Genomic DNA, 24891 nt, shown 5'->3' with positions numbered 1-24891 from the left:
AGTTGAACGATGTTCTGGGTGTAGATTGTTTTCAGTGGCGGGTCGGAGGGGGGGGGGGGCCGGGGGCCCGCCCACCCACTAAATTTTAAGACAGTCATATTTTTATTTTATTTTTTTATTGTTTACGTTGGAGAATCCGAGGAATCCCTTCGGGAATGTTTATGTTCTTCAGCCACATGTCATTGTGGTTTCCCCCCCTCCCCCAAATGGTTTTTTGGATTAAAAAGCCCATGCCTCGACTGGGATCCGAACCCAGTACCTACCAGCCTGTAGACCGATGGCCTAACCACGACGCCACCGAGGCCGGTGCCAGTGCACCAAGACTGGTAGGCCCTATATCAAAGGCCGTGGTATGTATTACCCTGTCTGTGGGATGGTGCACCTAAACTCTAATGCAGTCCACCACCACCACCCCCACGCCAACAGTTGCCCGAGGCGGAGCAGCCACCCTAAGCACTCGACCACGATATGCACTCCAAATCGGATGACAGACGGCCGGTTGGCGGGGGGGGGGGGGGGGGGGGGGGGGTGACGCTAATAATAATGGGCTCCTGTCAAAAACCGGCAGTCATAAAACAGAGACATGGGTCAAACTCCCAACCAGCTGGCATTCCTCTGAGGCGGGGTAGCGACACTATGAACTCGAACCGATTATACACCCCCAAATCAAACGATTACCGAAGGAAGGGACTTGACCAACTATAACCAGATCTAAATTAGTTTACTGCCCATCTCCACCCTGCCTGTACGTTCCATGGTGCGGAGCATCGACCCTACGCACTCGACCTATGATTATGTACTCCTAACTAGTGTTTGACTCACGTGCGGTGAAAATTGCTACATAACGGCCAGTTTACTGCTTATTTGAAGCGTGGAAATACTACTAAAAATGTATTAGAATAAAACGGTCTGTTTATAAATATTGAGATAGTTTAGAGCCGAATACTTATGCTCACCGAAACTGGTTCACCCATGATATGTGGCCCATGTATAATTTTTATTTTTATGAGTGTGCGTGTTTCAAACTGAAGGGAACCGAAACGAAAACGCCCCTCCCGACTCTAAATAAATAAAGATTTAAAAAATATAGATCCCCCTACCCCACTCCAGTGCTAGAGGCTGAGTCGCTGTGACCCCATTTTGCCAGAAAGAAAAAAACATTTTGACAACGCAGTGTTCAAGTTTCATTGCACATAACTTTCATGAGCAGTCTGAAGGGTCCATACAGTTTACTTGATTTGTCATATCGTCGCTATGGCGTGACCAATGTTTAACCCTGCTGCTCATGGTCGCCAGGCCGACACTTCGAACCATTCGTAATCATGTGCGATAACAGGTTGTCGGGGTCCTTCATTGGTGCTTGGCCATCGCACGATAACGTGAGCCGATTGCAGTTATATTAGTAAGAAACCTTTCAATTGGCTGTTAGCTCGCAAAGCCAAAGCACGTGTACTTCCGGTGTTTTGATGTTAGCAGACAGCTGATGATCTCAGAGTGTTTTTACAAACATTTTGTATGTTTTAAAGTTTTTATGGTTGTCGTAAGTATATAAACTAGCTATAATAATGTTTAATCAGTCTTTAAGTTTATGTTTAATTGAAAGAACTGTCATTGTATTAGTTATGTTTCATTTAATTTGGTTGCGGTGTTTCAATCTTCACCAGTAATTTTGAGTAAAGGCGAGTGTGGAGATGAGAGGGAGTGATCTGGAAAGTTTTAGGATAGTGACAAATTGATCACCTTGCATTACAATCTTTAATGCATTTTATTTGAAACTACTTCATGTGATTGCTCGCCTAGCACCATTTCAGGAGATTGATTGCCTTGATTTTGCTCATGGGGAACAATATCATTCATCAATCAATCATTTATTTCTGTATGTGACTCATACAGACATGAACAATAATATCAAACTGCACAAAATGAAAAACAAGACATGTCAATCACCTAGCATAATTATAATTTATATAGTAGTAACAATGTTAGACCTTGTACCTAATGGCATTTGTCATTAGGTAGCAGGTCTAGCAAATGAAAGTAAACTGGTGTTCAGAGGTTTATTTAAATTATCAGCATTACAGTTGCAGGGGTGCAGAAATGGAACATATTTCACTAGCTTGCCAGACCAGAACCAACTAAAATTTACTAGCCCACAAGTCCACCAGTCTATAGAATAATATATTATTAATAATAATATAATATACAGTGTCTTCACTTCAAATGATATATATAGATATATTGACAAAACATTAATAAGAACACCTGGTAAGTGATCAGCATCATATGTCAAACAAAATCAAAAAGACAGATTGCCCGTCGGACTGGTAGTTGCATTTTTTAACTTGTCCATCAGAATTTTTACTCTTGAAGTAATCCAGAGATATGTGTAAGTGTGGTTTTATCTCCTTAAATTCCCTTAATATAGCTGGTATTAAAAACTTGTGGCACCATGTTTCAACTGTTTCTGAACCGAAATAGTGCAACAAATGGACACACAAGTCAAATATATGTATAACCTACTGTACTCACAAAATCCTGATTGAAGTACTTGCATCATTATTAACAAAATAAATCTTCAACGACAACCTTAAAAAATATCCATGCCATTTTAAATTTGCTACATAGAGGGAAGTAACTCGCTGTGCATGTTAAGAAAAGTATTGCCTTAATGTGCCCCGTGCACTAGCTTTGAAGATGCAGTAACTGAACCAACATTTAGGATGTTGTCATTTAAAACAAGAATTGGTGATTTCAAAAATTTCACGTGATTTCATAAACCTTGTCACATGATAACACAAACTCACATAGTGATCCCCTGGCTGGAATAATTGGCTTACAGCATTTACAAATCTATTGCCATTAAAAAAAAAAATAAGGACGGGTTTTGTTAAAATTCTTCAAAATGACCAGCCTTTTTTTACTGACTGTATCACTAGTACAAGGTGAAAAGACAAAATAAGATGGACTTTGTTGTCATAGTGGATTACCACAACCAATTATAGTGACCGTTGATCCCTTCCCAGATGTTCTAGCATGTACAGCAGCAACAAATGATGTTGCCAAATGGGATGGTGTTTTATTAATGTTGCACATTCAGTAAAGCCTATATTTTAAGATTTTACCCTGCTCAAGTATTTTACACACACTACAGGAAGAATGTTCCAGTTGAATGTGTAGGAGCTGACAGGTTTCTTCCTGTAATGTGTGTAGTAGTAGTGAATAAGTGGAATATTTGTTATCAGCAAACTCAAAAATGATCAATGTATTTAGCATCAAACTTAGAATTTTTGTTGTACTAGAGTCTACCTTGAGGTAGTCAGCCATTTTGTGTTTTCACTATAGAGTAATTTCTGACTGAGCTATCATAACTGTGAGAGCTATCATAACTGTGACGGTTTAGGGGGTATGAGGGAGGTTATAAATATCTACAGGTAGCGTGGTGGGTTTCTCTCCCCGCCAAACCACCCTACCCACCCACAAGCACAGTTTACCAATCATTCTGAGTGGATAGAATAACACACTGTTTATAATTAAATTACATTTATTGGTTATAATGATTAATATCTCTGCAGTAGAATTATAAAGTAACTCGTAGACTAGTATAAAAACAGTCTACGGAGAAATAAAAATAAACTATAATAATTAATTTTCTCAGGTCTCGCCTGCACAATGTATCCTTTTCTTAATAAAATCAGTGTTTATATGAATTGATTTACGGCCCTGCCAGTAAGAACAGCTGTTTTCTATTTTCTTTCCAAACCGCCGACACCAAAAGTTAGTGACGTCATCCCGTTGACATCATAAGTCCTCCTGAGGTTGACGTCATAACAAATATTCCCCGCCGTAAATAACACATTCTGCCTGTACATTACAATAACCGTCTAAATGTCTGTTTAGTTCTCGAATGGCAGAGTACTCGGGCTAGTTAAACCGAATGAATGAATGAATGAATGAATGAATGTTTAACGACACCCCAGCAAAAAAAATACATCGGCTATTGGGTGTCAAACTAAGTTAAACCGATTGACCATTTCGGGAAACAGTCAAAATAGTAACAAACATTAGTGAAAAATGGCTTGCTGAACTGGGTAGATGTAGCTTTTGCCTTCGGCAATTCTAAACCTTTTTATAGATATTGGAAGCACACATAATGAACAGTTATCATTTTCAAGTTTTGTTTTAATCAGTGGGCTTTATGAGTGGACCCTTGAATTTGGTATTGGTGAAAAATTATGTATTACTTACCGAAAGGTTGTTCAGAGGGTAAAATGGGTATGGCACCATAACCACATCTTTTGGCAGATTTAAAAAAAAAAAATTTAATTTGACCTTTCGACAAACTTAATGACTCTTATCATTACTGTATGATTTTTTTTTAACCCTATCCCTGAACCATAACCCCTATCAACTGTGGTTGCATTCAGTATTCAGTTTCATAGTGCCATACCCAAATATTTCTTAGCTGGCAAAAATATTGACCAGGAAGTATTATTTCTCTACATGTGCCTCACCCACCCACCTCTCACGAAATCCTGGATCTGCCCTTGATAACACATAGCAGAATCAGTTTGAGATACAAATTCTGCTTACCAGAGGCATTGAAATTAGTAATATCTGGTAACCCATAAAGACGTTAAAATTAAATATGAATCTGGTAACCTAAAAGTTATGACTGATTTATTAGAAAATTATAGACAAAATATGAGTTATCACATGCAAAAACCTACCACTTAGCATGACGTTAGAAACCAAGATATAGTTATTGTTACCATAGGATAAAGTGCTAATACCTGAGATTTAGTTTTTTAGTGTTACTACGGTACCTGTTATTTGCAATATATTACCAAGTTGTTTGTTTTTCTATGTGATGGCTCATATTTGTTTTTGGTTTACTCTTTTAGGTGAAATCTTCAAACTACTAAGAAGAATGCCTAGTTTCTCAGCCAAAGATCACCAGGGTTGGCCTGAAGATGTTGGGATTGTTGCTATGGAGGTGTACTTCCCATCACAGTACGTGGACCAGACTGAGCTGGAACAGTTTGATGGTGTCTCCACGGGGAAGTACACAATTGGACTGGGCCAGTCAAAGATGGGTTTCTGTACAGACCGCGAGGACATCAGCACGCTGTGTCTTACGGTTGTGCAGAAACTGATGGACAAAAACAGCATTTCGTACTCAGATATTGGGAGGTTAGAAGTGGGCACAGAAACATTGATAGATAAATCAAAAAGTGTGAAGACTATTTTAATGCAGCTTTTTGAGAACAGCGGTAACTCGAACGTTGAAGGTATCGATACAACGAATGCCTGTTATGGTGGTACATCGGCTCTCTTTAATGCAATCAACTGGATTGAATCGAGTTCCTGGGATGGTATGTCATAATATACTGAATATTTAATACAGCCCTCTATGTTAACATTTCCGTCTAGGAACCAGATGGCACCTACTGCTATTTTTGTATATTTATATATAGTATAAAATATTTTAGTTTGCAAAAGAAATAAAAGACAACCAGTACATATAGGGGAAACATTATATAATACAAATTACATATGATATACAGTGAAACCCCTCTAAACCGGACACCCTCGGGACCAAATAAAATGTCCAGTTTCTAGGGGTATCTGGTTTAGAGAGGTTAAGTTATGTACTGATTTTTAAAAAATGAACCGTTAAAAATGTCCGGTTTGGGGGGGAACCGGTTTACAGAGGGTCCGATTTTGAGAGTTTTCACTGTATTTGCATTAATCCATAGATTACGAGCATTGGTAGTATTAGTAACAGCTGTTTATTGTGACATTGAATATACATGTATCCTGTTTTGGTATTCTTTGTAACAGACTACTGTTAAAAGTACTGGATGAAACATTTTGAGATTAAGAGGAAATAATTGTGTACCAGATATTGTAGATATTCTCCCTCCATCTCCACTTTTGTTATTTTGTTGTAAATTTATTTTATGTTTTATCATTTGTTTAATTTTATACAATATGTAACGTCATCACATGGAGAGGCATTTATATACATGTAGGCACACTTCATTTATTGAATACATATTGTTTAAAAACACAAATTTAATCAATGATCAAATAAACTGTTAAGCACAAAGTCTGAAATTAACACTGGCATAGGAAGAGGGGGGGAGCAAGGTGGCATGTGTCTGCCCCCCCCCCCTTTTCAGATGTTTTGCTTTATATTTGCTTTATAATAGTGTAAAAGTGTGCCCCGCCCCCCGCCCCACTTTTTGGCATCTTCCTACACCACTGACGCCATATAACCGTAAATAAAATGTGTTGAGTGCGTCGTTAAATAAAACATTTCCTTCCTTCCTACGCCACTGATTAATGTAGTGAAATGTTTTCTTGATAATTAATGTATGCTAGACACCTCATGCATAGATAACTAGGATGTTTGTTGGTTGGTTTTTGCAGGCCGCTATGCAGTTGTGGTTGCTGGAGATATTGCTGTCTACGCTACAGGGAATGCAAGATGCACTGGAGGTGCAGGGGCAGTGGCTATGCTTGTTGGGCCAAATGCTAGTCTTATCCTGGATAGAGGTAACTTAAAATATTGTATCACTGGACATGGGGGGTGGGTGGTGGGGAGAGTCCATAGAATCATTTATAGGTACTTATTGGTAGTAAGCTAGAAACATACAGCTAATAACACAACAAAGTTGCTTGGTATCAAGAACTACATGTATTAAAAGCTTCACTGACACTTCTGAATAATCTTTAGAGTTTTGGGGAGATTGATTTAAATCCTTTTTATCCCATTTTTATATGCCCATCTATGGGTCATATTATGGTTTGGTGTTGTCCGTGCATCCGTCTGTTAACGTTTTCTTGTCCGGACCATATCTTGCGTACTCATGCATACAGGACTATCAAACCTCACATATAGGAACAACTTGGGATGGCAGTGTGTCGCATACTATTACTAAGTGAGTATGACCTAGTTTTCACGGTATACTGCACATAACAGTAAATGCTTGTCCGTATCATATCTTGCATACAGATGCATACAGGACCATCAATCCCTCACATGTAGGAACAACTTGGGATGGCAGTGTGTCGCATACTATTACTAGGTCACTGTGACTTACTTTTCATGGTCTACTGCATATAATAGTAAATCCTTGTCCGGATTATATCTTGAATACAGATGCATACAGGACCATCAAACAACATTACACGTAAGAACAACTTTGGATGGTTCACTGTGACCTACTTTTCATGGTTTACTGCACATAACAGTAAATCCTTGTCTAGATCATATCATGCATACAGATGCATACTGGACCATCAAACCACATGTAGGAACAACTTGGGATGGTGGTTAGTCCAAAACAAACTGTTCATCCATCCCATTGCAAAAAATTCACATAATTACAATTGAATCAAATCCGTAACATATTCATTAAAATAGATACAGTTTTCCATCAAACTCTTGATGGGCATATCATGTACCTTACCGGTACTTTTGTTAAACATTTGACTTGTTTCCAGGTATCAGAGGAACTCACATGCAGCATGTGTATGACTTCTACAAACCAGACATGGCATCTGAGTACCCTGTGGTGGATGGGAAGCTGTCGATCCAGTGTTACCTGCACTCACTCGACAAATGCTTTCAGATATACAGTGCAAAAGCAAGGACAGCTGGTCTAACTGGTAACTTAAACAATAAACGTGTCTATTTACCTTGTAACTTAAACAGTAAACTTGTCTATTTACCTTGTAACTTAAACAATAAACGTCTATTTACCTTGTAACTTAAACAGTAAACTTGTCTATTTACCTTGTAACTTAAACAGTAAACTTGTCTATTTACCTTGTAACTTAAACAGTAAACTTGTCTATTTACCTTGTAACTTAAACAGTAAGCTTGTCTATTTACCTTGTAACTTAAACAGTAAGCTTGTCTATTTACCTTGTAACTTAAACAGTAAGCTTGTCTATTTACCTTGTAACTTAAACAGTAAGCTTGTCTATTTACCTTGTAACTTAAACAGTAAACTTGTCTATTTACCTTGTAACTTAAACAGTAAACTTGTCTATTTACCTTGTAACTTAAACAGTAAACTTGTCTATTTACCTTGTAACTTAAACAATAAACTTGTCTATTTCTTAGATATCTTTCACAACAAACTTGTCTTTTCCCCTTGTAACATTCACAACAAACTTACCTATTTCCCTTCTTTTAACTTTTATTTCACATTTTAACTTTAATAACAAACTTGTTTATTTTTTTAAGTTCATTTTACAATCAGACGCCTAATAGAGATCTATTACTTAAAGGGTGTTAAAGTACTTATACTTCTTACAACATTGCAGGTTAGTTCTTACTAAACTTTGTTTTTAGCTTGACATGTTAATTTCTTCACATCTGGTTACATGAAATATATTTCAGAGGACACATTTGTCCTGTATCCAACCTCTAGTGATTGTTTTCGCATACTGTTACACCAAAACACTGTGTTGAACTTCTGTAAATAATAAAGCAACTGAGGACAAACCAGATGAGCTAAAAATGAATGTGCTAGTTTCCATCAGTTATGAGGATCATGACCATTTAACCAAACATGTCTTTCCGTTGCCATTTATTTCATTCTCAAGATAATTACCATTTAGATTATTTCTTCCTGTTTTTTCTATTATAGCTGGACCAAGCACTCTGGATTCAGTAGATGCATTTCTTTTTCATTCACCTTACTGTAAGCTGGTACAGAAATCTCTTGCTCGACTTATGCTCAATGATTTCCTGAATGATCCAAATCCAGACTTCAGTGGAAAATATGCTGGCCTTGAAGGATTCAAGTAGGTATTTTCTTGGTCTTTTGCAATAACATGTGTTTTTTAATATATATGTACTGCACTTCAGAGATTTGAAGTATTTCACATTTACGTGTATATACATTATAGTGCGTATACATTACATCTGCCCTCTGTCCTTTTTTATTAGTTTAAACAAGTCTTAGGGCACCAAATGGTGACCTTAAGAATAATAAAGTTATCTCTGTTCTGTTCAGACACTGGACCCCAAGGTACTTTTGGGGGGGGGGGGGGGGGGGGGGCTGTCATGTTATACTACAATTTATAAGTAGACTGGATTGGGATTAAACTTGATAGATGCCTCATAACTTTATTTTTCATGACCAAGATTGTGTCCATTTTGTATGGAAATCCATCAACATGTCCTTGATAGTGTCCGCACACACATTACATCTTTATATTTTGTCAGCCATCGTCAAAAGCTGTGTGTACCAGGGCACCATTCCATGAAGCAATCTTAGCACTAAGATCACCTTAGTGCATAAGGTAGCTCTGCACTTAAGGTGATCTTAGGGCTAAGATCGCTTTGCGGAACGGGGCCCTGGACAGTTATTGCAAACAGGATTTATACAGTAATCAAAATGCATGTGATGACAATTTTGTGATTGAAAATATTGGTTACAGTGAACATACAAAATACTGAAACTTTTTACAAAAGTTGCACAAAATCACTGCAATTAATGACTAAGATTGTTTATGGTATTTATATTTTTAACAAAGTGTGTCTTTCGAAAAATACATTTTTAAAAAAGGTAGAGAGATAAATTTTATAACTCCCAGCAGTTGCACCCCTTAAACCATGAGATCAATTACAGTGGTGATTTATAACATAAATATAATTATTTCATGTATTATTTAAAAACAAAAAATAAATATTTTGCAATAAAAATACATTTTAATGATTTTCTTTTTTTAATTTTGCAGAGAAGTCAAGTTAGAGGGATCATATTTTGACAAGTCTGTGGAGACGGCATTTGTGAACGCTAGTAAACCGATATTTGAGAAGAAAACGAAACCATCACTTATGCTTGCCAACCAAGTTGGCAACATGTACACACCTTCCTTATATGGTGGTTTGGCCTCCTTCATTAGCCAGTAAGTAACCTTAAGTTTCTTCAGGTATTTTGCCCGAATTATGTATTAGAGTACTATTGTTAAAATGGATACTTTTAATACTTTGCATAACATACATAATGTTTTATATGTGTTTGTGTTTTAACCACTTGTCCTCCATACATCGGGTAAAATTAAAATGTTTAGCTTTTTTTTTTTTTTTAAATGTAACACGAATTAAAATGACTAGTATTTTATGTAAACTAGTAGTAGTATTTTTTATATAATAAATAAATTGGAAATGACATTTTAGTTATTTAAAGAACTTTATCTGACTTTTTTTTTGGGGGGGGGGGGGTATTTAAAAAGTTATCTTAGTGTACATACTTTTTTAAACTCTTGGAATCAATTGTTTTAATACACTTTTCATAAAGATATTAAAAAAATTTGTTCAGCATACATTTTCGTGTTTTTTGTTTTCATAGCCTGTATTATAATTCTTGGGTTTTTTTATCTCTATTTTTAAATCTCATTACTCCATCTCTATTATGATAGTGTTACAATCACGATATTTCAAACTAACTAATATCTTCTCTCTCTTCTTTTTTTTTGTCTTTTCTCTTCTTTTTTTCCTTTGTTTTTCTCATCGTTGTCCACCTTTGTAATACTACAACCACATTTTTTTTCTTCTTTTTTTTCAACCTTGTTTTCTCTGTACTAGCCTGTCCTCAGAACAAATAACCATAATAAATAGCTTACGGGTGTATATTGAGTGCATTTTAATATCCATGATTTAGTTTATAAAAAAAATTAATGTACTGTACAATTAAACAAACTGTGTACATTTTATATATCTATTTAAATGTGTGCGTATGTTGAATATATTTGAATATTTTCTATGCATATAAATTCTGTACGGCATTGAGGCAAGGCACCCCAACCTTGACTTTGCCAAAATGATCTGGGGAAATAAATTAAAAAAAAAAAAATAATAATAATAATAATAATTTAACAGTGTTGTCAGAATTGTACAAGGAATTTATTTGAAAAGAAATTTTTCTCTTTATTATTTCAGTCACACTGTGGAACAGATAGCTGGGAAGAGAGCCGTCCTGTTTTCATACGGTTCTGGCCTGGCCTCGTCTATGTTTTCTGTTCGTGTGACAGATGATTTGTCACCCAGTTCAGGCATTCACAAACTCGTCACCAGCCTTAGCGACTTGAAATCCCGCTTGGATGGCCGAATGAAAGTTGATCCTGTCGATTTTGACAAGACCATGAAACTGCGAGAGCAGACACATCACTTAGGTAAAAAAAACCATTAAGTTCATTTCACCAGTGGGATCACTGACAGCTAAGGCTATTTCTGCATTGTTACTTTGTCAATGCTGCAGAGGACTGTAGGTTTAGTCTCTGTCTGTCTGTCTGTCCATTTGTCTGTCTCGCATATAGTTTTCCTGACCTTTTTTGGGGAATGCCTCAAAATATTGAGCTGAAATTTTGTGCATAGCTTTAGCATGTACTGTCACAGATCAAATTTGACTTTTCTGATGATACCCATTTTTGATGGAGTTATGGCCCTTGATACAAAGATATCAGAGAAACAACATTCCGGACATTTTGTTTGGAATGCCTCAAGATATTGAGCTGAAATTTTGTGTATAGCTGTACAATGTACTGTTACAGATCAAGTTTCATAGCGGTTTAGCTGTTTTTCACAGAGTTATGATCCTTAAAGTTATGATATATGACAATGTGTTGAGCCCGACAGGGGATATGTATTGCTTTAGCAGTACTCGCAGAAAGCTTGATTTCCTCCGACTACTTCCATAACTCATGACCAAGTGTTCGTATAACCATACCCCAAAATTCTGCTGAGATATGTCATTAAGCAAATATTCCTTTCCATTTAGTTGTCAGATGTGTCACATATACTGATGGAAAGAAATGAGGAAACATATTTTTTTTTAAAATAATTATAAAAATATTACCAAATGTTTGACATCCAATAGCTGATGATTAATAAGTAAATGTGCTCTATTGGTGTTGTTAAACAAACAAAGTGTAAATTTAAAATAAATAAATAAAAATAAATAAGGGAACACATAAATAATAAGAGCCTAATAGTATTGACTGTAACTAAATCCCTTGTCCACAATGTCACAAAGTTAACTGTGTTACTGACTTTCAGTGCTATATTACATCTCTGTATTTTATACAGACGTAGCTACTTCAGTAGTGAATAAAGTTTTGTTCTCAAATACCATGTATTCCCTTATTTTTTTCCTTCAGTATATTTCTCTATCAAAAGTTGGGTGCACCTCGAACTTTGACCCAGCCGGAAGTTATTTGTTTAGTACTACCTACTGACATGTAGTCCTAGTCCCACGTTACATCTCTGTATTTTATACAAACATTAAGAAAAGAAAATTTTGCTCTTAAATACCATGTGTTCCTTTATTTTTTTTCATCAGTATATTTCAAGTTTATGATGTTTGTCTTGCAGCTCCATACATCCCGGTGGGTCCAGTTGAAACTCTGTTTCCGGGTACTTGGTATCTTTCCGAGGTGGACAGCATGCACAGGAGAAAGTATGAACGAGTGTACCCTGTAGGTGACGATGCATCAATACAAGCTTCTGATGTACGTATTAAATACTTCATTTTACAAGAGGGATGGGATGTGGCCCAGTGGTAAAGCACTGACCTGATGCGTGGTTAGTTTAGGATTGATCCCCATCGGTGGTACCATTGGTCTATTTCTCATTCCAGCCAGTGCTCTACAACTGATGTAATAAAGGCTGAAGTGTTCTATTCTGTCTATGGGATGCTGCATTTTTTTTTTTTTCTCTTTCACAATTTAGACCAATAGTCCAGTCTGTAAGATAAAATGAGCTGTTTTTTCCAGTTCGCCTCTCTTTCCATAGAGTTTGGTGTGTATGGCAGTTTCGATTGGCCACTCAGCTTGTCTCAGGTCTTGATGAATTGAACACGCCTGTAAGATGTGTTCTGCTGTTTGGTCTTCCAGGCCACAACTGCAGGTTGGTGTTGCTGCAAGTTTAAACTTTCTGAACATGTGAGCATTCAGTCGGTTGTGGCCTGTCCGGAGTCTCAACAGAGTTACTTGTTCCAAGCGACTGAGAAGGTGGTAATCATCTTGTTCTGTCCTGGGTCTGTTGGCTGCCTTTATCAAGGTTTTCTTCTCTGAGAAGCTAATGTTGTTGCTGGGCTGTACATGATTAGCTCCTAGCTTGGCTAGCCTGTCTGCTTCCTCATTTCCTGGAATCCCACAATGTGCTGGGATCCACTGTAGAGCTACTCGTCTTTCCTTTGCTACCTCTTGCATGGCTTCATTCAGGTGAGGAAGTTTTTCCCCTTGCAAGGCTTGTAGGACTGAGAGAGCATCTGTGAGGAAGACAACTTGTTGACAGTCTTCTTTTGCATCCTTGATCATTGTAGCAGCCTGAATAAGTGCATGGGTTTCTGCATTGTAGTTGGAACTGTGGGTGCCGGTTGGTACTTTTGCAGTTAGGGTATTTCTTGAAGGGAGCTTGATAAATATGCCTGCCCCTCCATTGGCCACAGCATTTGTTGACGAACCATCAGTGTATGCATGGATCCAAGATTCTTCTGGGTACCGGTCACTGATCATAGCCATTGCCAGTGACCGTTTGACCAGGTCGTTTTGGGAGTCTGCTGAAGCCAACTGTGGGACAGACATGCTGATCTGTAGATTGGCTTGTTCATCATTCCATGGTTGTGGAAGATCTGTTGGGCAAAATGGAAGTGTCTTTGGTAACGGGTTAGCTTGGTGTTCTCTAGTAAGTCTTCTGCTTTGGTGGATGAAACTGCTACGTTTGAGACGATTCTTTGTCAGACCATCCATTCTTTGTTTCATTGGATGATTGGGCAGGTACCTGAATTTCTCTGCCTGGATCATGATCTTGGCATCTCTCCTCTCACCAAGGGGTTGTATTGCTGCATTTTTTTCCATGTCTTTAATGGGTGTAGACTTCATGGATCCCGTTATGATTCGCAGAGCTTGGTTTTGAACCTTGTCTAAAGCTTGCTGCTGCATATAAAAGATGCTTTGCAGTTAATCGGAAAGAGTAGCCCATTGCGTGGCAGCGAGTTTCCTCTGTCCTTATATAGGTTGTCCGTAACCATATCGATGCCATATAACCGTAATTAAATTGTTGAGTTTGCGTCATTAAATAAAATATTCGTTCCTTCCTCCATTTTAATAGCTGTGTAAGGACAGCTTTGAATAGTACATCCTCTACAACATGTGTATCTGGCTGAACCCAATCTTAAAAAAGATACAGTTTACTGTAAATAGATCCACTCATGTAAATATCACTGGGTTTTTTATATATATATATATATACATCGGTTTATAGCATAATTCGGTTAATCGACTATTTTCACCCAACACTGAACCATTTGCCCTTATAACACTACAAAACATCCGGTTAATTGCACAGACTACAGGCTATATATCGGTTATTTGCACATATAAATAACGATTTTTTTTTTTGTGTGCTAAATTAATGTCACAAATGACTGAGAAAGTCTATCAAACTTTGGCAAAAAAACTCAAATAAATCACCGATTAATCTGTTTTGTTTGAGCTCACTGTGTGGCAAGCCGACTGTAATCGCTGTTTACAGAGTCGACGTGTGGCATGCAAATGAGATGGTGTGCACGTTACTACTGGTGAATCACAATACCTGACTACAAGATTTAAGAATGACATAATTAAGTTGAATAAACCTAAGACCTAATGTTTTGTTTGCAATATATTGCTGTTAATCAGCGGCCATCTCAATAACAGGTAACTCTCTGACTATTATTTTTAGAAGTACCGCCTGTGCGCTTGTACGCATGCGCACTCAACTATTGAGGCCCTATTCGATTGACGTGTTCAGGGCAATCATTGTTCTGTATCAATTACGTTATGTTGAGAAGCCTTGTTAGTAATTAAAAGATTACAGATCAATCGTCCTAGGCGGTTATGTTTTTAATAAATGTGACCGAGAAAGGGTTGTTTTTCACTTATTCATTAGATGCAGTGTACGCTATATCTGTTAAAACGCAAAAGAAACGATTTATCACTTGCTTCCCGGAAAATGTAGCGAAAAAAAAAAGACTGGTGGGGGAGGTCGTCAAAAAACAAACATAACAAAGACCGTTATTTATGGATCGTCCCTAAGTTTCTGCTATATTGTTAGACACCAATCAGTCGGACCGCGCCATGAAGGTCAGTCAATGGTGTTAGACTGGTCATGCATGCAATGCAGGCTGCTGGAACTGATAACGACTCACTAGCCGAGCTTAACTTTAATTACTTAACAATAGCAAAGTCATTATTTGGGGATCACAAATAATACCAAAGCTTGCCATATCTTTTGGGATGGAAAGAACACCATACCAGCAAATTCATACAAGTTCACGTAATTCTATGGTACGGCGCATTCGGTCAATCAACAGCCCGGTAATTCCGGAAACTGACGTCATTTTGTAAACTCGTGCACCGATGAAACGTGAACTTTTTGATGGTTCTGTTGTTTGAAGTTTATCTAATTAACTAAATGGCTAATACACTTTGTTTACACTAGTGGATGGTCAGTGGGGTTTTTTTTAATGCACAAAGTTTGTGTTTTTAGAAAACGGACGTTGTTGGTTTTTGGTTTTTTTAAAATGATTTCTGGATTAAAACAAAAACGTCATGCTAATTATATGTATATCAATAGATATATATTTTTACATTTATATATATCCAACTGCATGTGACATGTGTTAACTGTAATAGTTCCGGTATGAAGTACCGCATTATGCTAGACTGTCTCCCATGCCACTTTGTAGTTGGATGGCTGTTACAAAGTGAAAGTCGGTACTCTATCGGTTAATCGACTAACCCGGTTAATTGCACAAAATCGAGCAGCACCGAGGGTATGCAAATAAGCGGGTTTGACTGTATCTATGTATGTATGTATGTATGTATTGATGTATGAATATTTATATATTGTATGTATGTCGAGGTTGACTATTACATACATAGATATTAACGCACTGGCGCAGGGGATAATTAAATCCTTTCTGGCCTCAAAAATTGTCCCATGCCGTTGCTGGGACTCGAACCTGTGGCACCGATTTGCCCGCAAATTGCAAGACTAACCACGATACACTCTGAGCTATCGAAGGAAGCTTCTTTAACTCAACCATATGCATGGGGCCTACAATCTACGCGGTCGATTCCGCTTACGTGCATGAAACAGTGGGCAGACCTGGCACTGGCTAGTATGTATTGATGTATGAATATTTATATATTGTATGTATGTCGAGGTTGACTATTACATACATAGATATTAACGCACAGGCGCAGGGGATAATTAAATCCTTTCTGGCCTCAATGTATGTATGTATATATGTATATATGTATATATGTATATATATATATATATATATATATATATATAGATTATTACCAGAGTGTTTTTCAGTATCGTCAATATCATATATTAGGAATAAAAATTGTATTACATCAAGCTTAATACAACGTGTTTTTGTAAACTGTACAAGCAATTTTAATTCCAGTCCGCCATTACTAGATATTCAAATGACGTAAGAATATGTGGCATGGTGTATTTTTGAATGGAAATGACGTCAAACTCAAATGACGTCATTTTGGATGTCCTTACATCAAAATAAAGTTATGCCTAACGTTTTTTGTTTTCTGAATGCTGGACAGGTGTCAGTGTCAAATTGCCATTAAAATGTTTTTATTTGATGATTATGAATGCATACGTCTATAATGGAGTGTCACCCGAGTATGTTTGCTTAAAGGTCAATAAACCTAGTGCCGAGACCTCGACTAATTTACATCTAATTTGCAAAGTTATCAAATTCTTAAAGTACACAATGTATGTGATCTGAAAAATATCACATACTTTGATTGCGCTGAAAATGTAAGATATGATATGATATATATATATATATATATATATATATATATATATATGTGTGTGTGGCTGCATGACAAAAGGTGCCACATGGTCAAAAAAAAGAAGAAGGTGTTTTTGAAGGAATAAGATAAAGCACATTCTACAGAGCATAATTCTGTTTTAATTATGAAAATCTGATGAAAACTTTCCGAAATATTGAACTTTTTGTACAGACAATTATGATTTTTTTCAAAGGACCATCTTTGAGAAAATGAAGTCCGAAGTTTTACACAAAAAACCTGATTCATTATTGCTTGAAATCTTCATTAATAATAATAATATATGCCAACCAAGTTATTCTGTACTCTGTAACCACGTAATATTTGTTTTAACAGTATATGCCATTGACAAGAATTTATATTGAACCTCCATTATACATTTTAAAAACAAAAAAAACAAAATGCACAATAGTATCCACCATCAATAAAATGAGAAACTATCAGTGCTCACACCAAATATGAATGCTATGATTAGACAGGAATATTTAGTCAAACATAAGTCAATAGTTCTCCAGCTTTGAACATACAGTAAGTTCTCACATACCAGGTTGTAACACGGCCAGGGTAATGAGCCCGATGACCACCTCGATTTCAGTAAATAGATTCGTTTGATTAGTTTGATTCGAAATCCGATTCCGACTCACTCTGATCCCTAATTACAAAGTAGTCCATAATAATGTCTTGTAACACATCGTCAGAAGCAATGTTTCTCATACTGGCATTGATGTTTAACAGCGAAATCAACTGGCGAGCCACCTCAGCTTCCTTTGTTATTACACATGCTGGTCTCACGGGCGCCGCCATTTTCTCAATTGATACCGTGAATCGAGCAGGCACTTGTTTTTTTACATGCTCGTCTCGATTTAGCTCGATTTAAATACGTTTCACGTCTCGCATTACAACATATACAGTCTTAGTACTACTTCAAATGCATTTTTACTTCATAAATTGAACAGACGATCGCACGTTTTTCTTATTTCGTAGTTTGGGAAAAAGTAATTGTTGAATTTTGCCACGGAAATTGTCTCAATGCGCATTACTCCTACATGACAAATATATCTGCGCACTTGCTATCTTTAGAAAGTAGAGTTCACGACCTTTCCAGTGGCATGCAATACTTGGCGTTGAAAAGTCCAAGTTTTATAATAAACTCGGCCAAATAAGTGATTAATTCTTGCGTAATTAAAGACAATTAGAATTTGACAGGTTGTACACAATCACCAAATAACATGTTTTATTGTTTTATTTTAGGAAAAACTATGTATTAGTATGAAAGTTAAGTTGTTTTAAAAACTGTTTGTGCTAAAAAGGAAAAAAAAAAAAAAATTCATGTATTTTATTGTAATTGGCTGTTACGCGATATTACAATGCGCGACATCCGGCACCTTTTGTCGTGCAGCCACACACATATATATATATATATATATATATATATATATATATATATATATATATATATACTGAACAAAAAAAGAAACTTCCGATTTGTACATATAGTATTTGTTGTGTTAAAGAATTCATTGTGTAATGAAATTATATAGGTAGTATTAGCCTTGAGCTGTATTATCAGGATTTATGAATTTTATCGATTATGTTTGCACTGTTAATCGTCGACAACGTGAAATTCAATTTGCACGTGCATGCATGGTTCGACATGTCCCGTGTAGTATTCGGTCAATTTGTTTTACTTCTCTTACTGACATTGTTGTCAAGTGAACGAAAACGCTTCAAAATTTGTAAAAAAAATTAACGTTTTTTACATTGTAGCATTTTTAGTATGCCAAGAATACCCAATAATTTACGCGAATGGGCGATTGGCATGCTTGATGCTGGCATGTCGACAGAAGACATTGCAAGGCATGCTGGGAGTTGTAGTCGAGCGATACGAAATCTTCGCGTAAGATTTCGAACGACAGGAAGCACCAACGACTTGCCACGTCGTGGACGTCCGCGTGTTACAACGCGTGGTCAATACCGCTATATCATGAACACGCATTTGCGAAATCGATTCCAAACTGCCACTGCTACTGCTGCTAACACACCTGGGCTTCATAATAACCAAATCAGTGGGCAAACTGTTCATAATCGTCTGCAGGAGAACGGTTTACATGCACGACGTCCTTACGTCAGATGCGTTTTAACGCAACGTCATCGTCTAAATTATCTTAATTGGGCACGTGTACACACTTGTTGGATACGGCGACGCTGGAATACCGTTCTTTTTTCGGATGAATCCAGATTTTCTTTACAACGTGGTGATGGCAGGGTGCGTGTCTACCGTAGGAGAAATGAACGCTATGCTGACTGTTGTGTTCTTGAACGAGATCGTTTTGGGGGTGGGGGTTGTGTCATGGTCTGGGCAGCCATTGCCCATGGTTATCGTTCACCACTAGTAGTCATTGATGGCAATTTAAATGCTCAACGTTACCGCGATGACATTCTCGCTCATCACGTCATTCCTCTGTTCTATAACAATGCCAACATCTCGATTTTTCAGCATGATAATGCCACCTCTCATACAGCTAGAGACACTGTAAATTTTCTTAGGACAAATAACATTGATTTCATTGATGACTGGCCCTCTAAAAGTCCTGATCTCAACCCCATCGAGCATGTCTGGGATAGTCTGGACAGACGATTGAGGCGTCGTCCCAACCCACCCGCTAACGTCAACGAACTTCGTCAAACGCTCATTCAGGAATGGACAATATTCCACAGGCAAAAATCAACACTTTAGTCAATTCTATGCACCTGCGATGCACTGCAGTGGTCAATTCAAGAGGTGGTCATACCCGTTATTAAGTGGGTGTTTTTTTTTTTAACCCCTACCACACTTGGTCAAAATTTCTCCCAGTTTCTGTTAACCTGTGGCCATGATTTTTGTACCAAACGATGCATCATGGAACACTCTTTAAACGCATATATAACAATTATTCCCCCGGTTTGTTTTCATCAAGTTATGTTTAAGCAAAGTTAGCGGAAGTTTTTTTTTTTTTTCTATATATATATATACAGTCAAACCCGCTTATTTGCATACCCTCGGTGCTACTCGATTTTATGCAATTAACCGGGTTAGTCGATTAACCGATAGAGTACCGACTTTCACTTTGTAACAGCCATCCAACTACAAAGTGGCATGGGAGACAGTCTAGCATAATGCGGTACTTCATACCGGAACTATTACAGTTAACACATGTCACATGCAGTTGGATATATATAAATGTAAAAAAATATATCTATCGATATATATATATATAATTAGCATGACGTTTTTGTTTTAATCTGCCAGGCCAGAAATAATTTTTAAAAAAACCAACAACGTCCATCACTGGGCGACGTTTTCTAAAAATACAAACTTTGTGCATTAAAAAAAAAAAACACTGACCATCCACAAGTGTAAACAAAGTGTATTAGCCATGTAGTTAATGAGATAAACTTGAAACAACAGAACCATAAAAAAGTTCACGTTTCATCGGTGCACGTGTTTACAAAATGACGTCAGTTTCCGGAATTACCGATTGACCAAATAGAATTACGTGAACTTGTATGAATTTGTTGGTATGGTGTTCTTTCCATCCCAAAAGATATGGCAAGCTTTGGTATATATTTGTGATCCCCAAATAATGACTTTGCAATTGTTAAGCAATTAAAGTTAAGCTCGGCTAGTGAGTCGTTATCAGTTCCAGCAGTCTGCATTGCATGCATGACCGGTCTAACACAATTGACTGACCTTCATGGTGCGGTCCGACTGATTGGTGTCTAACAATATAGCAGAAACTTAGGGACGATCCATAAATAACGGTCTTTGTTGTGTTTGTTTTTTTTGACGACCTCCCCCACCAGTCTTTTCTTTTCCCCGCTACATTTTCTGGGAAGCAAGTGATAAATCGTTTCTTTTGCGTTTACAGATATAGCGTACACTGCATCTAATGAATAAGTGAACAACAACCCTTTCTCAGTCACATTTATTAAAAACATAACCGCCTAGGACGATTGATCTGTAATCTTTTAATTATTAACAAGGCTTGTCAACATAACGTAATAATTGATACAGAACAATGATTGCCCTGAACACGTCAATCGAATAGGGCCTCAATAGTTGAGTGCGCATGCGTACAAGCGCACAGGCGGTACTTCTAAAAATAATAGTTGGAGAGTTACCTGTTATTGAGATGGCCTCTGATTAACAGCAATATATTGCAATAGGTCTTAGGTTTATTCAATTTAATTATGTCATTCTTAAATCTTGTAGTCGGGTATTGTGATTCACCAGTAGTAACGTGCACACCATCTCATTTGCATGTCACACATCGACTCTGTAAACAGCAATTACAGTCGGCTTACCACACAGTGAGCTCAAACAAAACAGATTAATCGGTGATTTATTTGAGTTTTTTTGCCAAAGTTTGATAGACATTCTCAGTCATTTGTGACATTAATTTAGCACAAAAACAAAACAAAAAAAAACATTATTTATATGTGCAAATAACCGATATATAGCCTGTAGTCTGTGCAATTAACCGGATGTTTTGTAGTGTTATAAGGGCAAATGGTTCCGTGTTGGGTGAAAATAGTCGATTAACCGAATTATGCTATAAACCGATGTGCAAATAAGTGGAGATGACTGTATATATATATAAAAATATATATATATATATATATATATATATATATATATATATATATTACTCATTTTTTTGACAGGGCGTACAATCCTGCACGCCCTGTCAAAAAAATTGCAACAAATTTATTACCTTTTAGATCTTTGTTTTATAATTAAACTAAAATTACACTAAAACAGTCAAACTTTTAAATAAAGTACACACACATTTTGAGTTTGAATTTAATGTATTGGATTTTTTGTGTTAACAAATAACTATGCAAGGTATTTACTGCTTTTTTGTTAGCTGTTTGGGTATTAAGAGTGTCAACAAGGATTCCGGGTTGTTTACCCTGAAACCATTTCGAACCCTGTTTTGTAAAGGGAGATAACTTAGTGACTTATTATCTTGCGTGTTTTAAACATTTATAATTGTGTTGTAATCATATTGGGAAAACAAAATTGAACACCTGCAGCCAAACAAAAATATTTGTCATATTGTACTAACTTGTAGAACATGTAAAAAAGCATGTCATATTATTACTTAAAATGTGTTTGTGATAATTAGCAGAAGTTCTAACACGGTAACTGATTACGAAATGCTATATTCTAGCATTAGCTTTTAATACGCGAAAAACTACAATCTAGCAAAAAATGTTTGCCAAACATGCTAAAAAAATCTTTTTAAAAACTAGTAAAAATACATTTGACCGAGTTGTATTCTCATTCATAATGAATTCAAGACTTTTAACAAATTTAATTAGTGAGGCATGTTGGAGAAAATTTTATCTGTTTCATCCGCAGTTTGTATTTTCATACAACCAGTCCATCTAATCACATGACATTTCGTATACCCCGGGCAAATCCTGAATTTTCCTGCAAATGACACGGTGTACTTGTGGTATGCATTAGCTATTGACCAATCAAAATGCATGAAATTTATCTAAAAGGTAATAAATATATGTATAATTTCTTTTTTTCCAGGTTAAAAAGTCTTCAACATTGGAGGATTCATCTGTAGCGTCATCTGTGACAGTTAATTAAGTCAACTGTTTTATCCCAACTTGCTCAGAACCATGTTCACAATTATTTACATTACATTCATTATTTGGTAAAACCACATACAGGGTGATCTAGAAAAGGATCAAAATACTGGTAGAGTTGAAGGCCATTTTCTTTGTGGCTATTCCTTCTCATTAAATAAAAATAATCTGGCAAAGTTTATGCTAAGTTAAGAAACCACTTTACAATTCTCCTGTCTAATATGGTTCTTGGTGGGTGACCTGTATTAAACAGCCACCTGTCTTAATTGACTGTCTTACTAGTCTACCAAATCATCAGCTACATGTATAGTATCAAGAAAACATTTTGGTGCTCTTTGAGCATGTAACTTGCTATAGGTTTGTATATAGCTTCTAGTTGCCCCACCATGCATGAATAACATTTTTTTTTTTTTTAAATTCTAAAATAGTTCTTTATATTTTATATTTAATGGTATATTTACACACCATTAATACTAAGCAAGACAACTGACAGACACTTTTTCATATCTAGTTTTACTTATTAGTCACTTAGTATGTTAAGTTTGAGGGCACCTTATTGTGCAGAGTATTTTATTCTTGTCTGCACTGAAAGCCAACTACCAATATTTAAATGGTATAAACAGCTACAGGTTGACAGTTATTTAGCATTCGAAATAAGCACTTGTCCGTTTATCCTGACAAATAAAACTCAGCTCTGACAAGTAAAATGTACTTCAATGGTTGTCCAGTGGACAAGTGAAAATGTTCAATGAGTTTCATTTTGAGCAATCAAAAACATCATCCTTGTTCTCGACTATCACATTCCTTTTATATTTGAACAAGTGAAAATATTGGCAGACAAGTAGATTTTTGAATGTGTTTGTCCGGTGGACTAGTGAAAAATTCTGCTTATTTCTACCACAACGAAAAAATATAAACATTTTAAATCCTTTTAATATTTATATGCATACTATTGGACTTTGGTTTATGTGCATTTTAACATTGGGTCATTAAATGCTTGTAACGTACCATATTGTTTAATTTTCATTAATAAAGTTAAATATGTCAAACTGAATAAGAATAAAACATGTGAGTAGGGTTTTTTTTTTCTTATTGTTGATTATCATGTAAATGAGCCCATTTTTGTAGAGAAGTGTTTTTCAACAATTTCTGTCCGGTGGCACACTCAAATGTGGCTTAGCATTTCGAAGCATAGTTGAAATATAATAATGAAAACTTGAAACATGTATTTTTAAAATGTCGCTGCACACATTTGTCGGCATCAAAGCATAATAAAGTCCACAAAGGGTTGTGGTTGATGCTGGTCTGGCATGACTGGCACTTCAAACTACCGACCAGCATTGTTGCTGCTTACCGTAATTGCTGTCATTAACCACTTATAGTACTGTCAGGTTATAAAGTCATGTTTTAAAGAACAATAATTTATTGGCTATTTCCATTCCTAATAAATTTCTAGGTAGAACCCTATACACATCAGTTGAGAAATGTTACTTTAGGGTATCATTGGTGTTTAATAATGATTTAATCATCATAATAATAATAATAAAATCTTTATTTATAGAACGTAGCTCAGTTAGTTCTAGATTATTCTCCCCTGAGGCCTTCTTACTAATTATAACAATAATAATAACAATCATTAATTATTTTTAAAAAGTACATGTATGTATAATATATATATTAAATGTGGTTTACTGCCCAGCCTATCTGGTTAAAAGTAAATCTAGCTTTCTTCTTCTTTTTTTTTTGGTGTCTGTCGGTTGGATTGGAGAAAAGTTTAATTTGGTTTTACATGGAGGATGACCAGATAAAAATGTATTCTTTGTTGGTTTTCAAGACATAAATTGAAACATTGGTGTGTTGTGGCTTAAACATGAATTCTATTGTTTCTGATTTACAAATGATTATTAAATTTGTCAGAGACATACGTTGACAGACAATTACAATTGTATATATACGAAAGCATTCACCTTTGTTATAATTAGTTGTTTTATTTAGCATTTGTAGTTTACTGTAACAGTTGTGAAATATTTAACTTTTTATTCTGTATTAATGTGTGTTGTTAATTATGACTGTCGTGAATAAATGTGACATTTCTATGTATTTATACTTTTATGATGTGAATTGTTGAATAAGCATATACTTTTTACTTTAAATAAAATATTTGCATAATTTGAAATCCAAAAAAAAAAAAATGTAAAAAATTATAAATGAGATAAGTACCTCAGCAATGTGTTGTGTGCCTGAGATATTTTTAAAAATTGGCTCCAAATTAACCATGTTTTATTAATGGTTGAATTCTTTTTGGCAACCATGTTGAATGTTAACTTTATAGGGTTTTTTAAACTGGTGACTATTTTG

At 36.1% G+C, this 24891-nt stretch overlaps 1 protein-coding gene across 1 annotated transcript; it reads left to right on the top strand.

Moving 5' to 3' along the window:
• The first annotated feature begins 1470 nt into the window (after positions 1-1470).
• Positions 1471-24629, top strand: LOC121374114 (hydroxymethylglutaryl-CoA synthase 1-like). The gene is made up of 9 exons (XM_041501049.1): positions 1471-1540; positions 4902-5372; positions 6433-6558; positions 7510-7674; positions 8664-8820; positions 9760-9930; positions 10964-11196; positions 12395-12531; positions 22475-24629. The coding sequence occupies exons 2-9, from the start codon at positions 4928-4930 to the stop codon at positions 22532-22534; spliced, it is 1494 nt and encodes a 497-aa protein (XP_041356983.1). The 5' UTR covers positions 1471-1540; positions 4902-4927; the 3' UTR covers positions 22535-24629.
• Positions 24630-24891: the final 262 nt, after the last annotated feature.

Source organism: Gigantopelta aegis, chromosome 6, assembly GCF_016097555.1.
Source record: "Gigantopelta aegis isolate Gae_Host chromosome 6, Gae_host_genome, whole genome shotgun sequence".
NCBI lineage: Eukaryota > Metazoa > Mollusca > Gastropoda > Neomphalida > Peltospiridae > Gigantopelta > Gigantopelta aegis.
This window is presented reverse-complemented; position numbering and strand designations above follow the sequence as displayed.

Bases quoted from the DNA above. Each gene is read 5' to 3' on its own strand.
- LOC121374114 (XM_041501049.1), top strand. From the start codon at position 4,928: ATGCCTAGTTTCTCAGCCAAAGATCACCAGGGTTGGCCTGAAGATGTT. The intron at 7,675-8,663 runs GTAACTTAAACA...TTTCTATTATAG, and splicing joins AAGGACAGCTGGTCTAACTG to CTGGACCAAGCACTCTGGAT. The intron at 8,821-9,759 runs GTAGGTATTTTC...TTAATTTTGCAG, and splicing joins GCTGGCCTTGAAGGATTCAA to AGAAGTCAAGTTAGAGGGAT.